Source organism: Nesoenas mayeri, assembly GCF_963082525.1.
Source record: "Nesoenas mayeri genome assembly, chromosome: Z".
Classification (NCBI taxonomy): domain Eukaryota; kingdom Metazoa; phylum Chordata; class Aves; order Columbiformes; family Columbidae; genus Nesoenas; species Nesoenas mayeri.
In genome coordinates, this window is record NC_137542.1 from 17,199,346 (window position 1) to 17,219,733 (window position 20,388).

General features: G+C 36.4%; 1 protein-coding gene across 1 annotated transcript in view; it reads right to left on the minus strand.

Annotated features, from left to right (window-relative positions):
* Positions 1–20,388, minus strand: part of CCDC171 (coiled-coil domain containing 171) — a 135,567-nt gene that overhangs the window by 25,150 nt on the left and 90,029 nt on the right. Inside the window, exons 20-21 of the mRNA XM_080362213.1 lie at positions 13,404–13,549; positions 10,312–10,366 (exon numbers count right to left, since the gene is read on the minus strand). Of these exons, the coding sequence (XP_080218339.1) occupies positions 10,312–10,366; positions 13,404–13,549 (201 nt within the window). The remainder of the gene's footprint in view (positions 1–10,311; positions 10,367–13,403; positions 13,550–20,388) is intronic.

Consider the following 20,388-nt stretch of genomic DNA (forward strand, 5'->3'; position numbering starts at 1 on the left):
AAAAAAAAAAAACAAAAAACCAAAAAAACCTCCAAAACTTTTTATGTTTGCAAATATCTAGATCATAAAGAACGAATCTCATTATCAACACACATACCGAGAAACAGAAAAAGAAGACATAGTTTTCCTTTGAAAAATACTCACAAGGGTTCAGGGAAAATTATAAGCACAAAAGACTGGGCACAAATATCACTACACTATTTCACTAAGACTAAAACCAGTGTTCAAGTTGGCTACCTACTCAAGGAATGAAAAGCTATAATGCCCATCCCTGCATGGGACCACACTGGATAGGCTATACCTACATGAAATTTTAGTTTAGAACTAATTTAATCACTTTCTGGCTATTTGCTTTTTGAGATCCAGAAAGATTATGACTGGAGTTGGGAGACTGTGATTATTTCCTCATTCTCTAAGGAAGTAAGCACAGTGCTCACATACACACTTTACAGAACTACCAAGCAAAGGTAAAACGGGTAATTGTATTAAAAAAAAAAAAAATCAACAGAAACCAACTAAACAAAAAAACAAAAAAAACCATACCCGGGTTTCTTGGCAGCTTGACAGGGAGGAAAACCATCCTATATAGTTAAGCTTTAAGATGCAAGTTTCAGACCTTTTTGGTATTTAACGACACTTTTTTTTTTTTCTTCACATGAAATCTAAAGCAAGACTATTTTATCTGAGACGTCTCCTCAGACTAGAGACCTAATACTATAATCCAAAAAACCCTAATCAGCTAATAAGGCTTATCGCAATGATTAAAAATGACTAAAACCAGTTCCACTTCCTTATACTTAAAAGTTAATAGAGATAAAAAAAATACATACAAATGTATCTAAATCCAATGCGAGTGGAGATTTTGGCTATAGATTTTGGCTATTTCTGATTTTGGTAAACATAATTTTGACTGAGATAATGAAAAGCTGTGAGAGTGGTTTTATATGGAGTGTTTAAGTACTGCAACAGTAGGTTGCGAGGTATGATCACTAGACTTTTTGGTTTAGCCTTACATACTGTCTGAAAAGAGGCAAAATCATAAATGGATCCACACAACTCTACTACCGAACTCAAAACATTTTCAAACAAAGGAGCCTAGTGACTTATGTCAGTGTTTAACTTTTTAATTAATTAAGAGAGCAACACAGAAGACAACACTGTAGCCACTCAATTTAAAATCAATAAAGTACTGATGAATTCACATCAAAGCTGAAACTGAATAATAAACTGAAGTTACCTTATTGACTCATCCAAGGTGTAGAATTTGATGGGGTAATTCTAAATGTCAAAAAATGATATTAAAATTCTCTGCTGATCAGAAATAACAATAGTTTTGCCTACAGTCCATTTATGTGCTCACTTCTTTGTTTTATCTCTGCAGTTTGAGCTGGTATATCCAGTTATGCCAATAGAGACATGGTACTAAATGCTAGCAAGTTGTAAATAGTATTAAGATGTGCTTATCCCTCTCTAATGTCTTTCCCTTGTTACTCTCTAACTAGTACAACAAACTGGAGATTTTAGTTCCTTGTTTTGGCCTAATTCAATGCTTTCTTATGTTGAAAAGAAAGTAAGATTATTTATGGATATAAACTTCACTATACAAGCTACACAGAACATTTAATATGTTCTAAGTTCACCAATTCTACATTAAAAAATAGTACCATGAAAGTACAAGATTTTGTGCTTATTTTACTTTCATTTCCTCCTACTATTTTTAATAGCATATCATCTGCAATTTAAACCGTGAACAAAAACTACAATGATGAAGTGATTCGATGATAAGGGGAAGGCAGACAATTATTTCATCTGCTTGACTCTGAGATGACCATATTGCTGAGAAGCTACAAATATTTCACGCAAATCATTCTAAAAGAGTACAAGCAAAATGGTTTCTACCATAATGTTTTGTGTTCTGCATGTGACATATAATTAACAAAAATGGCTTTAGAACTTTGTAAAATAGAAGGAGGCAGTTTGAACACAAACCACATCTTAAGACTTAACCACAGTCTTGTAAATATGTGGCTGATTTAGCTGCATAATATACACGCCCCCAGGGCAGCATGTAGAATGGAGGTCATATTGCAGAAATCAAGGGCATGCACATCTATTCAAGATGGTCTTTGGCCTTCTTCCATGAGAAGCACTTTAACAGAAATAAGTTAAATACTAACTCATTTGGGTGGGCAAAACTTTGTTACAGTGGCACAAATAATTGTGGAACTAAGGAGAAAAATAAAAAAGTATATACACACATGGACAGAATTAAACCTTCATGAACACCTCCTCACTTTTTAACATTTAGATATGAATTGTTGATGTTCTATTAGTAAAAAAATGAAAGTGAATATATATGAAGGAAGCTGCACCAACAACAGTACTGATAGTATTGATAACAGTAGTTCTTCAAGTACGTTGCCAATACAGATGATCTATCTAAGGATATATCTGTATGCTGTCATTCCTGAGCATGTGCTCTCCAGAAAACACTGATCACGCTTGAAGCGTAAGCCCTTTAAGGGAATACAGACCCCAAAGATTTGCTAAAGGATTTGGCATGTGTGACATCCAAAGAAGTATATACCACAGCAGCCTGTCAGATCCAAGAGACAATCTGATAATAGCAGTTGCTCATAAACACCAGAGTCTGAGTCCACCCTGAAAATAAGGAAATAGCTCAAAAATTATATATTCATCTTATTGAATGAAGGCCTATGTAACATAAAATTTTCCACCAGGATGTTTTCAGAATTAAAGATCACTCCAGAACAAGAGACACTGCCTATGGTAAGACTGCATTGCTTGAACTGAAGGCACTTTAAATCACACATCTGAAAACTGGAAAGCTATAGCTACAATTAGAGAGTGAAACAGGTGAGGAATGATGTTGGTAGCCAAACCAATCAACTGGACTGCAAAAAACACTCCTCAAACTCTTTTTTTTTTTTCTCTTCTCCAAGAAGACCAAACCAAACTACACAATGTGTCTTGCTTAGACAAAATAGTACCTCATAGGAGGGAAAGCAAAGAAGAGCTACATGGTCCAGATGAATGGATACTTGTTATATGGCCATCAGAGTTATATTTGATTACTCATCAAAGGCCAACAGATCATTGCATACTCTTTCATCAAAAAAAGGAATATATTCTCAAACTGAGCAGTCTGACTTCTGTTGATAGTTGGGGTGTTAAATAGCATTTGCACATACCCTGCCATAGGTAGACATACCTGAATATAATTAGGTATACTGAATATTTCACTTAGTTGAAAATCTACCAGAAATCTGTATTATAGCATACAGATTTTGTGACTAACCTTTTTGATTACTGCCATGCATATCTGTATGTAATTACAATACAAGTAATTTCATAGGCAGTTTTTAAAAGAACATTAATTACTGTATAACAGCATTTGTGTAAGGAAAGATGTATGTCATAAAACTGACATTTTGGGCATGCCTGGCTTTTTTTTTTTTTCTTTCTTTTTAAAGACCAGTCAAGATTCTGGAAAATAATTTTCAGAGCAGAATATCATCCCAGGCTTACCTATATGTTTAATTCAAGCCTTCTTATATTATTACACACACACTACACGCTCTGTTGAATAAGATGTTAATTTGATCCAGAGTTGTTTTTTGCAAACATTGACCAGTGCACCTAAGCTTCACTGCAGTTGCAGGACGTGCACTATAATACATCCCCTATGAATGGATTTCAGTGACCTTGGGCTGAAAATGAACCTATGTCTGGAGAAAATAACAGTTAATGTATTCAGCAATTCCACAATTCTCCAAACAAGGATTTTTCCTTACTGAAGGTAACTACACAAAAGTATTCAGCTTTTTTTTTTTTAAAAAAAAAAAAAAGCCAAAGAAGACAAATGCACACTACAATTAGTTATTTAGATATGTCTAAACAGAAAACAGTTAAGCACATGGATATGACATCCAGCAATGTCTTATCTTTAGTTTGTCAAGGTTTTTAAATCCCTCTTGAGCTGGAGTACCATTTTTAGCTTGGCTAGGTCAGAATGACACTGAACAATATGAGTGATGACACACCAGACAGCTATATGGACAGAGCTGTCATCAGCAAGCCAGCTGTGCTAACACCTGTATGTCCTGCACAACTGATCTTTAGGAACAAGGATCAAGAAAGTCACTTTAGTGGGGAGGGATGGGGGGAGGACAAAAGTCATTCATAAAACATAGAAATGAAGAGGTGCTAATTTGTGTTGGAGGAGGAGAAAAAGTAATCTTTTTACTGCATTTTTTTCTCAGCACAGAGAAATAATAGCTTGTTTCCTACTATAAAACTTCTTACAGTAGTCACGTAGAATTTTAATATTCTAAATGGGTTTTCCTTGTAATTCTATTGCATGTACAAATACCCACTGTTTCAACAGGCTTGTGATAGGGCCAGTTTATAACAACTGAGGACCACAGCAATTAACAGACCCTGAGCACACACACACAAGCGGGTTTCATTCTGCTAATGTGTCTAAACACATAGAAGAACCAGCTCTGGAACTAACATAAGGCTAAAGAACATTTCTAAGCTGAGATGTCTAATATGAGAGCTTTTAAATAATTATTGACACAACTAAATAATATGGTTATAGATCATATATGACTATAGATCCCCGTTAACTCAGAGAAATGTGGCTGATCAGTACACCTGAAAGTATCAGGTCATATCACAGAATCGCAGAATCACAAAATGTCAGGGATTGGAAGGGACCTAAAAAGATCATCTAGTCCAATCCCCCTGCCGGAACAGGAACACTTAGATGAGGTTACAAAGGAAGGCGTCCAGGCAGGTCTTGAATGCCTCCAGAGTAGGAGACTCCACAACTCCCGTGGAAGGGAGTCTGTTTGTGGCAGCTAACTTCAGCCTCATAACTGTTCTGTTTTTTCAAGGCCTGATCAATTTGTGGTCCTTTTGCCAAAACCAACAATTAATGCCAATTACATAGAGGGTTTTTACTAATGTAGTCACTTGTATATGGACTTAAACCAATTGTAAATACATTTCTTACAGGCCATAAAACAATCATCATAAGGAAACACATTTTATTGCTATGTACCACACCAGAAATAGCAATCTAATGCTATAACGTTAGTAAATCTCAAGCCTTCAGTGGTCTCAACCCATCTGCAGCTGTCTCTTTGTCATATATTAAAAACATCATTAAATCAGATAAAGAAAGATAATTTTGTCTTTGTATTTTACAGGTATATAACAGTTTGCATTGTACAATGTTCAGGTTTTTTTCAACTGATAGAACTGTGAGGCCCAAAGTTCATGCATAGCCACCATAGGGACATTTCAGGGAAGACAGCAGGAGTGGAAAGCGAGCAGCAGAGAGGCAATGAAACACAATGGTGGAAGGATTTCAAGGCACGACCACTGGTGGGTCTGTGGAAGCTGTTTTGCCAGCTGGTGTATGAACCTTTCTATCAGCAGAATGAAGTGTATTACAAAGGGGATGAAAAATTTTTCTGACCAAGTGCCAAAAGGAAAGGAGCACACTGGATAGGTGCTTTGATCCCTGAACTGTCCCGCAATGTCAGAATGAGTGGGCTGCTAGCCGATATTGGGAAAAAGATGCTGGGGAGGGTTTTTTGTGTTTTTTACAGACTCATTATCACAGCTCATCAGCCTCTCAGGGTAGTAGCTAACAGTCTAAGCTTGTGAAGACATGGTATTTTATTAACCTGTTAAAATGGCCAAATCTTAAGCAGCCAGGGCTGGGACAGGTTAAAAGGGATGATTTCCCATGGTGCAGTTTTGCACAGGCAGAGTTTAGAGAACAGGGATTTCCGGAGGTGAGGAAGAGGCAGCTACAGCACTGTACCAGGTGTGGGTGCCATGCCCGGGGCTGCCCTGTGCCCACCATAGCCGCTCCAGCAGACCCACCACAGGGCGCAGCTTGAGCCTCTCGGCCAACCTGACAGTCTCTCTGTGAACACGTACTTAAGAAAGGGTGAAAACCACCACACAGGCAGAAGGGGAGGCAAGAAAAGAGTGAGAAACAGCCCTGCGAACACCAAAGCTGGGGAAGAAGCAGGGCAGAAGGAAGCGCTTGAGGCACTGGGTCAGGTGGACATGACCACGCTGGAGCACACGTCCACACTGCAGCCCCTGCCGGCAGAGCAGGTCAGAGTTTCTGAAGGAAATGAAGCCCACGGAGAGCCCGCACTGAAGCGGGTGTTCTTGAAGCACTGCAGCCTGTGTGGAGAGCCCACATGGGCAGGAAAACAGCGTCAGAAGAAAAGAGTGGCAGAGCGGGGCTGTCATGGCCTGACTGATGCAAGGACTCCATGTGAATATGAGGAAAAACTTCTTTACCTTGAGGGTGACAGAGCACTGGAACAGGCTGCCCAGAGAGGCTGTGGAGTCTCCTTCTCTGGAGACATTCAAAACCTGCCTGGACACATTCCTGTGTGATCTGCTCTGGTGAAGCTGCTTTAGCAGGTGGGTTGGACTAGATGATCTCCAGAGGTTCCTTCCAACCCCAACCATTCTGTGATTCTGTGGCTGCAGCCCCCTGCCCCTCATCTCTGCTGCCCCTCAGGGCACAGGCAGAGGAGTCAGGAGTGAAGCTGAGCCTAAAAGGCAGGAGGATGTTTCTTTTTGGTCTTTTTTCTCACTATCCAAATCTATTTTAATAAACAAATAAATTTTCCTCAAGTCAACTCTGTTTTACCTGCGACAGTAACTGGTATGCAATCTCCCCATCTATATCTCAACGCACAATCTGTCTCATCCTATAGTATTTTGTCCCCCTGTCCTGTCGAGGGGGAGTGCGAGAGCAGTGCAAGTGGGCGCCTGGGTGCTGGCCGAGGCAAACCCACTGCAGGCACTCAAACTGAGAAGTACTACAACGCAAAGGAAAGGCTGAAGATTTTAGCAGAGATAGTGTAAAATTATTTCTTCCACTGATGGGATTACCATAAGTCATTAAATACACATGCTGAAAAATCTAGTTGCATAAAATGAACAGATTTAATGTCTCTTACTCTGTTTATGCAAACATGACGTTAAGAAGTACAGAAGAAATTAATAATGAAATACAGTTTATCAACAAGTATAACAAGGGTATACTTATAACAAAAGTATCTTCTCAACATATATTTGAGAGGAAACTGTTTCAAGGAATTATTTATTTTTCATACATAAAAAAGGACTGCAGATGGATTTTAAAGTAAGATATTCACTTAAATGCTTTTTCTCTTGATGACAACACTTTTTAAGAAAACATTTTATGTTTGAACTTCAAGCAGATTGAATTTTCCCTAAGAATTCTTCCAGTCAAAATTAGTTTATTTCTGTTACCATTTGGCATTTTACATTTGGCTTAAAAAAAACCCCAAAAAGTAATTGGTCAAATTATGGACTACAGCTCTCTAAGCAGCCAATGTTTAAACCTTTTCTACTTTGCAAAGTTTTTCAGTTTAAGGCTATCTAATAAATTCTAGGGAAGAAAAAAAAAAAAGTATCTGTTTTCTGAATCTAGATTTAAGAAAAAAAAAATCAGCTATTACATCCTCATCATGTACACATGAACACTGGACATGTTCCTGTGCGACCTCACCTAGGCGTTCCTGCTCCAGCAGGGGGATTGCACTAGATGATCTTTTGAGGTCCCAATCCCAAACATACTGTGATACTGTGATCATCTTTAATATTATAAGAACAGAACTGAACCGAACCAAAATTTTCGTGAGGTCCTTTGCCTGTGGTGGTGTTTTGGTTTTTTTTTTTTTAATTTGGTAAAACATTCACTTTGCACTCTGATATTTGCCTTCAATATTTAGATGGTATAAAATAAGGAAAGATCTCTTATTTTAATGGTGTCGTGAACTCTTGTACAAATAATCCAGTTCCAGGAGTCAGATGAAGATTGCTAACATGACAAGACCGAGGTTAAGAAAAAAATAACCTTCCTTCTAAAGAATATCTTGCAGGGTATGGAGGATATGGAACTAGCTGCTAAAATGTTTTCTTTCTTAGCATAGCACATGCTCAGTTCTTCAACATTTATGCTTCATAAATATTCATGATTATTTTTAAAAGGTGGCTCTGAAATGGTTTTAAAAGAAACATTCTGGGTGCAAGCACACCCAAGCACTTGTTGACAAAGCCAAATGCATGATACTATTAATAGATTTTCCATCCAGTCACACAGGGGAGAGGGGCAGTAAGTGTTTTAAGTGATGCCTTGTCTATAGCTGTATTAGAAGCCGTGCACAGAGATTGTCTCCCTCAGCTACTTCTTGCTTTGTTTGCAGAATGTTACACCCAAGTATACACAAAGGCAGATGATCTAGTACCTACATTGATGCCTTCTGGAATTCTTGTAGCAATATAGCAGAGAAACGAATGAGATCCCTTTAATGGGTATCAGTGTATACTGCCTTATCCTGAGTCTGACTAAGATTACTAAGGATGTCTCTAAAATCTCCCTGAATTGTATAGGCAAAAGTTTAGCATTATGTATTCATAACACAGATCCTACAAGTAATGCATGGAATTTTGTGGATATTTCCTCATGAATACATCAATGTAGAAATACCGCAATATTCAGTTTCAGACTCCCATAAATATTTCTGCACTCAATACTAATACTTGTTCAGCTCCAGATGATTCTGAACTTTATCCATTTCTTTTTGATTCCTTTTTTTGAAAACAAAAGCACTTCCAAGACATCCTATGGGGGAAAAGACAGGCTTGTGGTTCCTTTAATACTATTTCATCTCCTTCATCGTGTTCTGATTTTTCACTGTGTGAGATAACCTTTATGAACAACAATGTAAACTTAATAGTTTACACAGAAGCCATGTTCATTGTTAGATAATTAGCTACCATTATGATGTAGGGTTTACATCTCAGATATTTCCCAAAGATCAATAATTTCCCTTTGTTCTTCTAGAAGAAATGAGACATCAAATTATGAATGATTTACAATCAATTCTTTTTAGTTCCTGCTGAAAGGAGCATCCTGGCATTTCTAATTCTTATGTTTTCCATATTCTTTAGGTTGTCAAACCAGAAAGGATAAATACTCTGTTACTCAATAATAAGCCATTTGGGCCTAACAACGATGTACAGCAAGAACTAAGAAGCAGATGTGGTAACTACAATTCTCAAAGAAAAGTGACAGTTTTTCAAGCCATTTACTGCATCAGGAAAATTAGTACTAAGCATGTGACCTTCCATATAACCTTTCCCAAAACATTTCAACCCTCGTGCACATACAGCACTGCTTTCAAAATCAATATGTAAACTTGCAAACCAGAACAATAAATTGTCAAAGCCAAGGACATTATACGTACAAGTTACTGCAAAAATACAGCACTTTCTGCACTACATATATTTCCCAGGCTTAAAATAAGCCTGTATGAAGAAGATGGAGACACAAAGGAAGACATTAAACTATCAGCACAGTTTGCTGCAGCAAAAATACAGTTTAGGCACTGTCACTTTTTGTGAACATTAAAGGAAAGAGAAACTTGAAAAAAGTATCTGAAAATTAAATTAACAGTAGTTTTGGTGGACACAGAAATTAAAATAAGGAATAGATTCCCATGTTGCTGGGAATTCAAGATGTGATAAGGGAAATGAACACTCCAAGGTAATAAAACCACTACTTTTGCTCTGTGTTGTTCTGGACTAAAAAGAGTTATAAAACAATCAGCCACTAGAGTTATAGTTTAAAACAGCCTTCTCTTCCAAATAATTAATATAAACAGCTTTTTTGGATCTTCAAAGAGTACTATACCAGGACAAAATGATACAAGTCAAAGAGACAACTTAAGATTACTAGTAAAATTAAAAAGGGTTTTAAAAATATATCATTAAAGTTTTTGATTACACGCTAATACTTACTGTCTTTTCCTTATTTATCACATATCAAAGATTAAAGCAGCATGCACAAAGCCAAGTGTCTCGTGGACACCATTTATATGACCTCACCAGATGACCTCCACTTTACTCAGCAGAAGAAGCTACCTCAGCAGCATTTATTAATTGTTTGGGTCATCGATAGTCTTCATTTGGTAAGCAGAAGTAGTGCTCTTATTTTTTTATTAAAAATAGGAAGGCTGAGTACTACAAAATTTTATTTTCTTTCACTAAATACACATAGCTTTGGAGATAAAAGAAGTTGAAGGTGAAAACTTAAACTCTAAGGGAAGGAAGTTGCTTTAAAACAACTTCTACAGCTAACCCAAGAATAAATAAGCAGTTGTAAAACCTCAGTGTGTTTGGAAATACAAATGCAGAGGGAACACTTCAAATTCTTACCTTATGAAAAGTAGCTTCCACAGATTTCATATGACTAATAATCAATTCTTTGTCTCTATTACAAGAGAGAAAAAAAAAAAACAGAGTAGTTAATAGAACTGAGGCTCTACTGCTGTAGAAATTCATTTTCTGCTACTTTATAACCATCATGTCTCTAAAAACATTTGTTGATAAGTCTAACTGCTATGTTGGTATCTCTCCTTTTCCTATCTTCAACACAAACCCTAAAAATAGTTCACAGACCGCTATTTGGCATGTTTCCACATCAAAGATGCTTCTGTTGTGTACAAGCAATTAAACTAGCTGTATTTATAGGCATATCAATGAAGAACTATTGTGTTCTTGGAGAGAAAATCTGCAGTCTTGGATAAAAGGAGCATGTTGATTGGAGTCTGGGTTCCAGCAGGAAGAAATTACATTTTCATACCAGAAAATAGTGACAAGTTCTATGTTTTTCATGAATTATATTGGCCTAGTAACTATGTGCTTATATGCATGTAACTCTTCCAGTCTTCTCTAAACCCAAACATTCCACTGATCTTTTTCAAAAAGAAGTCCAGTGATGGATCCTATCCTTACAAAACAGAAGTTTGGAGAATGAAATACTACTCTCATGATTTTTTGCAGATTATGGCTTTAGTAAGAAAGACAGCTTTGATCAGTTATGCTGCCATAAAAAACTTGGTATCATCTAATGCACTGACAGAAACTGAAGCTGCGTAATAGTATATGACTATGGAGAACAGGACAGCATGACCAGCAAAACACCATAGCAAATCAAATGGTATCTACTCCAGAAAAGTTGATACAGCTTAATATTCCAGCGCTGTTTTTGACCTTGCCACTTGTGTGAATATTTGGTTTGAGCTCTTACAGTTCCTAAATCTGAAGTAAAAACCATGGTGTTCTTCTGGCTGGAATGACCGCAGATTCCTCATTTCTTGATTCATACTATCCTAACAGCAAACAAAGGAAGGTGGCCAGAAAAGTAGGATTGGCTTTTAAACTCCTAGTAAAGCTGTCACATAGATTTTTCTCTTTTAAGGATCCTGCCTTTCTTTGGACTAGATTGACAGGAACATGCTGTTCAGCTCCTCTGCTGGCCTAATTTATGTAGTGACTGCTATTCGTCTGGGTGAAGTCAGCACTAGAGAGTCAGTTCAACATCATTAATTTCTAATTTAGTTACTGACACAGAAATTAGTCTGTTCCTCACATATTCTCAAGCGTTCATCACTGAAAGCAAAGTATCTTTAGATGGAATTTTTGACCCAGGTTAACAGGTGGTCCCCAGGTTCTTTTTTTTTTTTTTTTTTTTGTGAACAGAAAGTCCTCTGACTATAGCCGACTTGTTCCCTTACATAACATCCTAAAATCAAAGTCTGGTACTATTTGTTTATAGCACCTAGGAAAAAATAAACAACAAATAGTTTGCACTACTACATGTGAGGATCCACATTTCATTCAATCTTTATTTCATATATTCATCAACTCCTACAGATATAAGGGAAATTGGATCACAGAACTATTGTTTAGGATTATTATCCAGAAATGCAGTTCAGGCATAAGGAACATGCTTTACATCATCTTTACACAGTAGCTGGGGTGAAGGTTTGAAAGAGAGTTTCTATCTAGCAGAATAATGACCAAAAGGCTACTAAATTTCTCTCAAGCTCACTGCTATCTGACACTTTTATTAATACCACTACCTACTCTGGAAGAAAGTGGAACAGAACTGCTGGCCACCACTGCAAGAAAATCGAGATAGCCATTCTCAGACTGAACCCTCTATCTTGCTGTCCTTTGAAGATGTACAAAAGATTAGGAAAGAACTTGAAAGACACACATGTATTATTTACAATCACTCAGATTATGGAACGGGTATTAAAATAATATTTTCTGGATAAAAGTAAAGTCTGTTTCACCTACTTTGCTAACATATTCCAAAAGGAAAAAAAAAAGACATTTGTTATGAAGAGTTAGTAGAACAATAAATAGGATGGGTTTTTGATTTGTCAATATTCAACTGCTATACACAGAAATAAAACCAATTTTAAAATCACGTTAAAATAACCTTTTCTGAATATAAGAAGGGCCATAGGGAATGATCTTTACTAGAGTGTGCAAAATAGGTTGAAGCAGGGTGAAAAGGGGCAATCTCTCCAGAACAAATCCTTCTTCAGGTCACATCTGCTTCAGTACATTCATACTAAGCAACATTTGTCATTTTAATTAGCTTGTTAAACATTTAACTGAAAACTATATTAATTACATTATTTCACTTATGCATAAAACCCTAAAGCTTCTAAGCTATTGTTCTTCAGAGCTCAAATGTATCCCAGGTATAATGAGAAATTTTAATTTTAAATTGAACTTTTAAAAAATCTTAGCCATGGACCAACAATATTCAAAATTCATACTACAATAAGGCTAATAGATAACAGAGTCTGCAAAGATTTATCTTTTTATCTGACTATATGACTGTAAGAGGTTAGTAATAATCTCATTCAAGTCAACGGAACACCTTTTGACTACCAATCCTTTCAAAATCAGTCCCTGAACACTTCCTTCCACTCTCCTGGTTATGGTATAAAAAGGCATGGGTTTTATGTCTAAATCCAAATATCTGCCCTATTCCACAGATAAGACTAGGTCCAAAATTGGATTCAGCCCCTTTGGCAGCTAAGACATGTCACGTAGCTGATGTTTCTGTATTTATTATAAATAAATTCTATCTCTTTATATATAAAGATGGCATGCACACAAACAAGCAATCATTTCTTAAATAAAGAAAGCATTAGGCATTTGCCAAAGAGATGTCAAATCAGTAAGATAAATGGCAAACAAAAATGCCCATGTTATTTCAGGACTCAGAACTTGGAGCACTATTATGAGATAACTGCAGAAAACATACCGCCTGGTATCTTGAACTAACAGTTTTCTTTTTAGAAGACTATCACTGAATTTCAAAGAGAGAAAGATGTACTTTTGTTTTCTAGCATTACATTAGCCAGGGCTAAAACCCTGTGCATGAAAGTAAGAATTGATCTTTTGTCTGTTTTAAGTGATCTCCCCAAGGTCCCAGCGCTCACTTCGCTGCCACGCAGAGGGCACTCTCCGCATCACGGATGCTCTCTTTCAGTCGACGTTTGTCCTGCTCCAGCTGGGTAAGAAGTCTATTGAGCTGATGCAGAGATTGATCTTTTCTTCTCAGCTCCATCTTTGCCTCGGAGAGTCTCTGCAAGCAGACAGAAAGCAGAGTTACTTGTCAGCCCAAATAATTAACTTCAATTTATGCCATAGGCTATTAAACAAAGTGGAAAACAGACTGAGTGTGAAGTAGATTTGGACCATTACATAGCAGGGTTTTATGAATTCTTTACAAAAATATTGCAAACTCACAACCCCCCAGGTTTTAGTATACTGCCTATGTACAAATATGTTTTATAAAATAAACTGATTTGTTGATCAAACAGGTAGATATACTGTGCTACAGGTACTATATTTGCAAATAACAGATCTAAACACAGTGGAAATAATCACAAATACAGCATTACAGAGAACAGAATATTCTCGAAACTTAAAGTGAACATTAATGAAAAGAATTCACAAAGAAAGAGAATAAACTAAGTAGCGTTTATTTAAATATTTTGCACAGTTCAGAAATCTCACGACTAAAAAGAAAATACGAATCTAATATTCTCTATTAGTACATTAAGTACAGTTTTGCCACAATTCTTGCTAAGAATATATCACTATTTTCTGGTGCTTTCACTATTTTAACATTTCTTTCCAATATGCAAAATAGTATGTGAATTTTTTAATGTTTCTCTATGGCTTAGAATTAACACAACATGTTTTAAATCAATTTAGATTAATCCAATAGATGACAAATAGCACACAGAACTAATTAATAGAGAACCTGGTTAGTTGCTGCTCCTTTCTGCTGGGGTAAATCAATACTTTTACAGACTGGGGTATTAATAACGTGACTTCATGGTTTGCTAAATGTTACATTTTATTTACAGCTGTTAATTGCCTTTTTAGAAAGAAATTATAATAGGTGGCCATAAACATTCTTTTACAAAATGCAAATATTCTGACAGATTCTAAACCAATATAGAAGGATAGAGAAGGCTGCACAGTTGCAAGACTGAGCTCTTGCACCTTTTTTCAAAATATACGGGTATGTTTCCTGCTTAAGTTTTCTGCAAAGAATGCTCTGCATAATTTGTACGCAGGCGCACTTGACCTGCACTGTGGAACAAGGAAAATTTGTATTATGCTGTGGATATGCATGAAGAACACTAAATACAAAAGGCTGATAAAAATTTGGATAGCACTGAAAATTAAACTAACTGTAAAAAGCTCAAACCTAGACAAGAGTCAAAGGCACTTCAAAAGACAATATGATAGAGAAAAATTCTATGAAATAACAAATTACAGCATAAAACTGCATAATCCTGCAAAATAAACTGAAATCTGTGGATTGGCATAAGTTTTCTTCAAACATATCATAGAATCACAGAATGATTGGGGTTGGAAGGAACTTCTGGAGATCATCTAGTCTGAGCCACCTGCTAAAGCAGGTTCACCCAGAGCAGACTGCACAGGAATGTGTCCAGGTAGGTTTTGAATGTCTCCAGAGAAGGAGACTCCACAACCTCTCCAGTGCTCTGGCACTCTCAAAATGAAGAAATTTCTCCTCAAGACAAAAAAGCAACCAGTTATTTCAAGCATGTTTACAAGGAAGGTACAGCACCACTACCTGAACTCTGTTCAGCAGTTTACAAAATCTAGGCTGAGATTAATCACTGCTGTAAGAAGGAGAAAAGGAAAAAAAAGAAACAAAACAAAACAAAAACAAACAAACAAACAAAAACAAACAAACAAACACTCTAAATCCAGAGTTTATTTAAGAAACTCTATACCCCAGAAATGTTAATATTAGTCTTGCTCAAATTACTGCAGGTTGAATAATTCTGTTCTGCCTCTTATGTCCCTATTAGTGATTCAGACTGTTCAGAGTGCTATTTTTCACCTAAGATAAACACACAGACCTCCTTCTTCCACTGCATTAGGAGCATAAAGATATCCAAAACCAGTTGTTTTGCATTGAGAAATTCTACCTTAATGCTACTGGCAGCTATCACAGTCCTGTCAAAGAGCTGAATTTCCAAATGGTCAGATTTTCGGGAAATTTATTTCCAATTAACCAGATGTGGATTAGCAAGGATAAAAAGAGGCATCTTTAATTTAAGAACTAATAACATTATCTTCTTCCATTTATTGTGTTTACTGTTTGTTTGCTTCAAGCTAAGTCAGCACCAAGGAAACAGCTCTGAAAACTAAGTCAAGTCGCCCCCACCCATATTCCCATCTTTTCACAAATTTATTGAACAGAGAACACTGTATCTGGCGCCAATGCTTTGCCCACCCCACTTTCCCACCTGATTGAAAAATCTGTTCTTAAGATGCAGTCACAGGACTGAGCTCTGGCTGATGTAAAATAGATAATTCTGCTAATATTTTGATGCGAGCAACTTTTGATGTAGAGTCTGCTAGAACAGAGTCTGGCTCCAAGATTCTAGTGGTCTAACTGAGTGAAGAAAGACAGGATAATATTAATATTATGCAGATTTTTTTTTCATTTTTGCTAGATAGCTATCCTCATACAGGGGCTGAAGAGTTGCCTGCTCCTGCATAAAGCTTTCATCACTGACCACAAACGATGAAGAGACCCACTAGGTGTAAAAATCTTCTGGGAGCTGCTAACTAAACCTGCTTACCAATTGTGCAGGCCTATTAATAAGGCAATAACAGGGAGGAACGTGAAGCCTGATTGAGAGGCATGGCCAGCAATCCACACTAAAGGGTGACAAAGCATTATAGAAATTATTAAATCAAATACCAGACTCAACAGCTGCTTTATTGTATTCAAAACTTTCACCATTATTTACAGAAATCTCCACAGGAGTCAGGCTTTACCTAATAATATTGCAACATCCAAGCAAAAGTTAAACTGATTTTAGGCCTCTAAAAGCAGTTTTAGCATTCACTTGAAGCTCCTTGCTACTGTGGGTTAAAGTCAAGCCTTGGAAATTGCTCAAATACAGTGTGGAGTATTCTAAAGTAATGGCTGCTAAGCCTCTCTTTTTTTCCTTCTTCAGATTGATCTAATTAAAACCCTTGATAAACTTTATGGACTCTAATATTTCCAGCTGAGTGACTGAAACCAAGAGGGTGTGCCTCAAGGCAGCAAGGCAACAATGATAAGCAGCAGGTTAGCCACTAATTTCTCAGCCAGGGTAGATTGTGAAAGTGTGATGTTCTGATATCCAAGAAAGTGTTCAGGAGAGAATAGGATAAATCAAGTTTAATAACTCTGCTCCTAATTGTTCCCTCAATGCTCCACTCTAATTACTTGGAGAACTCTCCTGACTGTCACCTGATATTAAGTTGTTGGAGGCTGAGTGTGGAGCAGTGAGATAATCAATAAACATTTAGAGGGGAGAAGAATGAAGATCCTGTTAAGCAGTGGGAACCTGCAGCACCCAAAGCCCTTCTGCTCATGAGAAAACCTATGGGAGAGCCATAGTGATTGCAAAGCAATAATCCAAAGCACTGGTTTTAGGCCTCAAGGCCTTTAGGCAACAGTACATTTGAGAAAAAAAGGTTAACACGGTCACCCTAATTACAGCCCATTTTCACATTCTTCATATATAAGCGAAGACAAGCCAATTAGGTAGAAAGGAAGATAAGGGAAGTTTTATTTGTATACTAATTAAACCCCTGATGAAATTAAAGGAAAAACATACAGCTCTGTAATTGTGTCTGAGAAAGGTCACTTCAGGTTCAGTTATCAGAAAAGCACAGCCTTGAGATATTTCACTTAATCCACAATATAGCCCTTATTTTGCTCCCCAGGTCTTAGTATTTACAAAAATAAGAAAATTTCAAAACCTGATAATGCATTTATCTTGAAATGTTTTCTGTGGACAATTACAATTGTTAGGAAGTTGAAGCTAAATATGATAAGAATGAAGGTTTTAAAAACCTACCACGTCTGCACATAGTTCTGTGAAGATGCTGAGCTTTCACTTTCAAACACAAGTAATTCTGAAACAACTTAAAAGCCAAACTCTAATTTATTGACATGCTGTAAAATACCAGTTATCTATTTTGTTCAGATGTTTAGGCATTCAGGTGCTAATTCAGAAATCATTGCACTCTACAGTCCACCAAAATCTCCTAGATCAGTAGAGTTTTCATCAGAATCCTTAGAAGAAGTTCCCTTTAGAGATATTTTAGATTTAGGCGCTTTTTTACCCATAATCTGAGCATGAAAAAAACATTTGTTGGAGAGAACAGCAAGCAACTGATAGCACTGAAGAAAAATCTCATTGGATGTCTGTAGGCTATGTCCTTCCACAAGTAATTTTAACAAGCCTAGCCTTTGCAGTGAGGAATATCTTTCTCCAAAGCCAGTCACAAAATTAAATCAAAGCTTAATACTGTCATTCTTTACCAACAAATAAACACTCTATTCAAAAGATAACAGATGGATAATCATTCTAGATGAACGATGACAGTCATACAGTTTAAATTCATGCAAAGCATGTGTGACACATACTGAGAGCATATTTTCCAAGATCAACTGAAGCTAGATCAAACTGCTTACTAAATTAGATTTAAATTACACAGACACAACACAGCACTAGAAGATATGCAAATATACTGCAGTATGTGTATTACAAACTAATTTGTGAAATTAAAGATTTTATCTTCAGGATGAAGTTTCATAAGTATATTTTCCATTTAGATGCAACATATTACTTTTTTAAAAAATCTGTACACCGAATACATCCTGAATACTGTCCTACACACATAACTAATAAAATTCCACAATGAAAAAAAGAATACAAAGTTTAGCCAGTATCCATTCCTCCACCAGCTGAAACACACTTCCCATTATCCCTTTTGGCAATTATAGTCTTTAGGATGGTCTCTGAGTGCTCCACAAAAGGCACTCAACAGATAACCCAGAGAAGTCTAGCATCTTCAGAAGGTCCAAATCCAAAAAGTACAAGAAGTTACATTAATATTTAATGTCAACTGCATTTTTAGCGTGCATGACTGCAATGCAAACCAAATTACATTAGCTCAAACTGTACAGTTGAATTTCCACATGATGTTTTCTGAAAAAAAATTCTTACTTATCAAGAACAACTCAAAATGAAACTTCTATCAAAACAGGAGATGGAATATCTCAGAGAAAAAAAAAAAAACCATAATTCAGACTTGTTACGGATACATGGAAAGAAAAAAAAAAGAGAGAACATTCAAGACACACATTCAGACCTATGTCAACAAATCAGATGGATTTACACTTCTGAACTGGAAACCAAGATGCAGTATCAGCATAGTATATATGTATTCACTGTGTGTTTCATAGTGGCTGCAGCAGTGTCTTAAAACAGTTTGAAATGAACTCCACGTGGCTGTTCTGCTCTTGCAAAGCAGAGCTAACCTGAGCCTGACCACCCAAGACATTCCTTCAGTAACAAATGCTTTCACATGCCCTTTAAACTTCTCTAGGAAAAGAAATATGAGTGCTCAAATGTACATTTGAATGAGCTGTATCTGCTTTGCAGAAAAAGCAGTGATTTTTTTTTCAACCTCTTTGTTACTGGACCCTGATCCTGACAGCAGCAATCTTTCCATTTGCTGGCACTCTGAGGACATACCTGATGATTGTTATAGATCACAGGGTATCTAACAAGGTGCAAAATGGCTCTTCGTATCTTTGAAAGCGCCCTGTGTAATGAGGTCACAGAGCGTAAGTGGGTCTACTAAACAAGCAGCACAATGATTTTAATAAATAACCAACAAAATAGTGGTGAATGACGGGATACTTGCAAACATATTTTCACATTTCTGACTCAATGTGAAATACAATTGCTTGTGATTGTTTTATATAGAAAACCCTCATAAAATTGGGGCACAAACTATGCTGATAGCAGAAAGCTTTGGCCACAGTAAGTGTCATAGAAAAGTCAAGCAATTATTTGAAGACAATTATAAGTTAAATTATGGTGCATGCAGCTTAAAAAGTATCTGTGATACACAGTTACTCTACAAGATCTAGAACGTAAGTATTAAGAAACATTTCAATAAAAATTTATTTGAGAGTCACTCAATGGATTGGATGAAGAAAACGAATATGTTTTCATTTTGCAAGAGATTTCTTACAAAAGTAATTAGAAGTTCTAGGCACTCAAACTGTGAAAGTGAATGGCATTACCTATATATGTCTAGGCAACAGTCCATTTATTGACTAAAGCATAGCTCTCAGATATCCAAGCGAATTTAGGTACCACGATCATTTTACCTGCAGTAGCTCAGCCTGGGTTACAGTGCCTCAAAGACGTAAATCTAGGTTTAATATCTCTGTGCTACAATGCAGACTTATTTCTCAAGAGGAAATCTGTTCTGATCAACAAGAAAGGAATGCATTTTTCAGTTGCATTAGCTCAAAATGTTTAGCAAAGGATGACTGAAAATTCTTTTTGAAGTCACTGAGCTGTGTATGCTTTAAAGTTATTGTGAATTAAAAGAGGTTATTAATTTAAACACAGTGGCTATTCCCGAATAATTCCACATAATAATACTTCTTCCAGAAGAGAGATCACATGTCACCCAGCTTCAAAGTAAGTAAAACTAAACTAAACTTTGAAAGTTTTTATATGAAGTAATCACAAAATATAAACTGCCCACACGTAGGTTAGATCCTCATGGACTGTTAGTATTAGCAAACAAAAGCATGGGTGTTAAAATGTGTACACTGCTAGATACACAGCTGCATTTATGAGAAACAGAAGTCGAAAAAGTTGAGGGACGCTCTTTTGAATACAAAGATGCATTGAGCCTTCTAGACATACACTAATCCAATAAGAGATAATAATTAAGCCCTACTTTTAAACAATGTTTTGGAAAATGTTAAATTACATAATAAAATTTATGCACATGATAATCTAGAAATTTTTATCATCTTCTGCACTAAGTGAATTATATTAG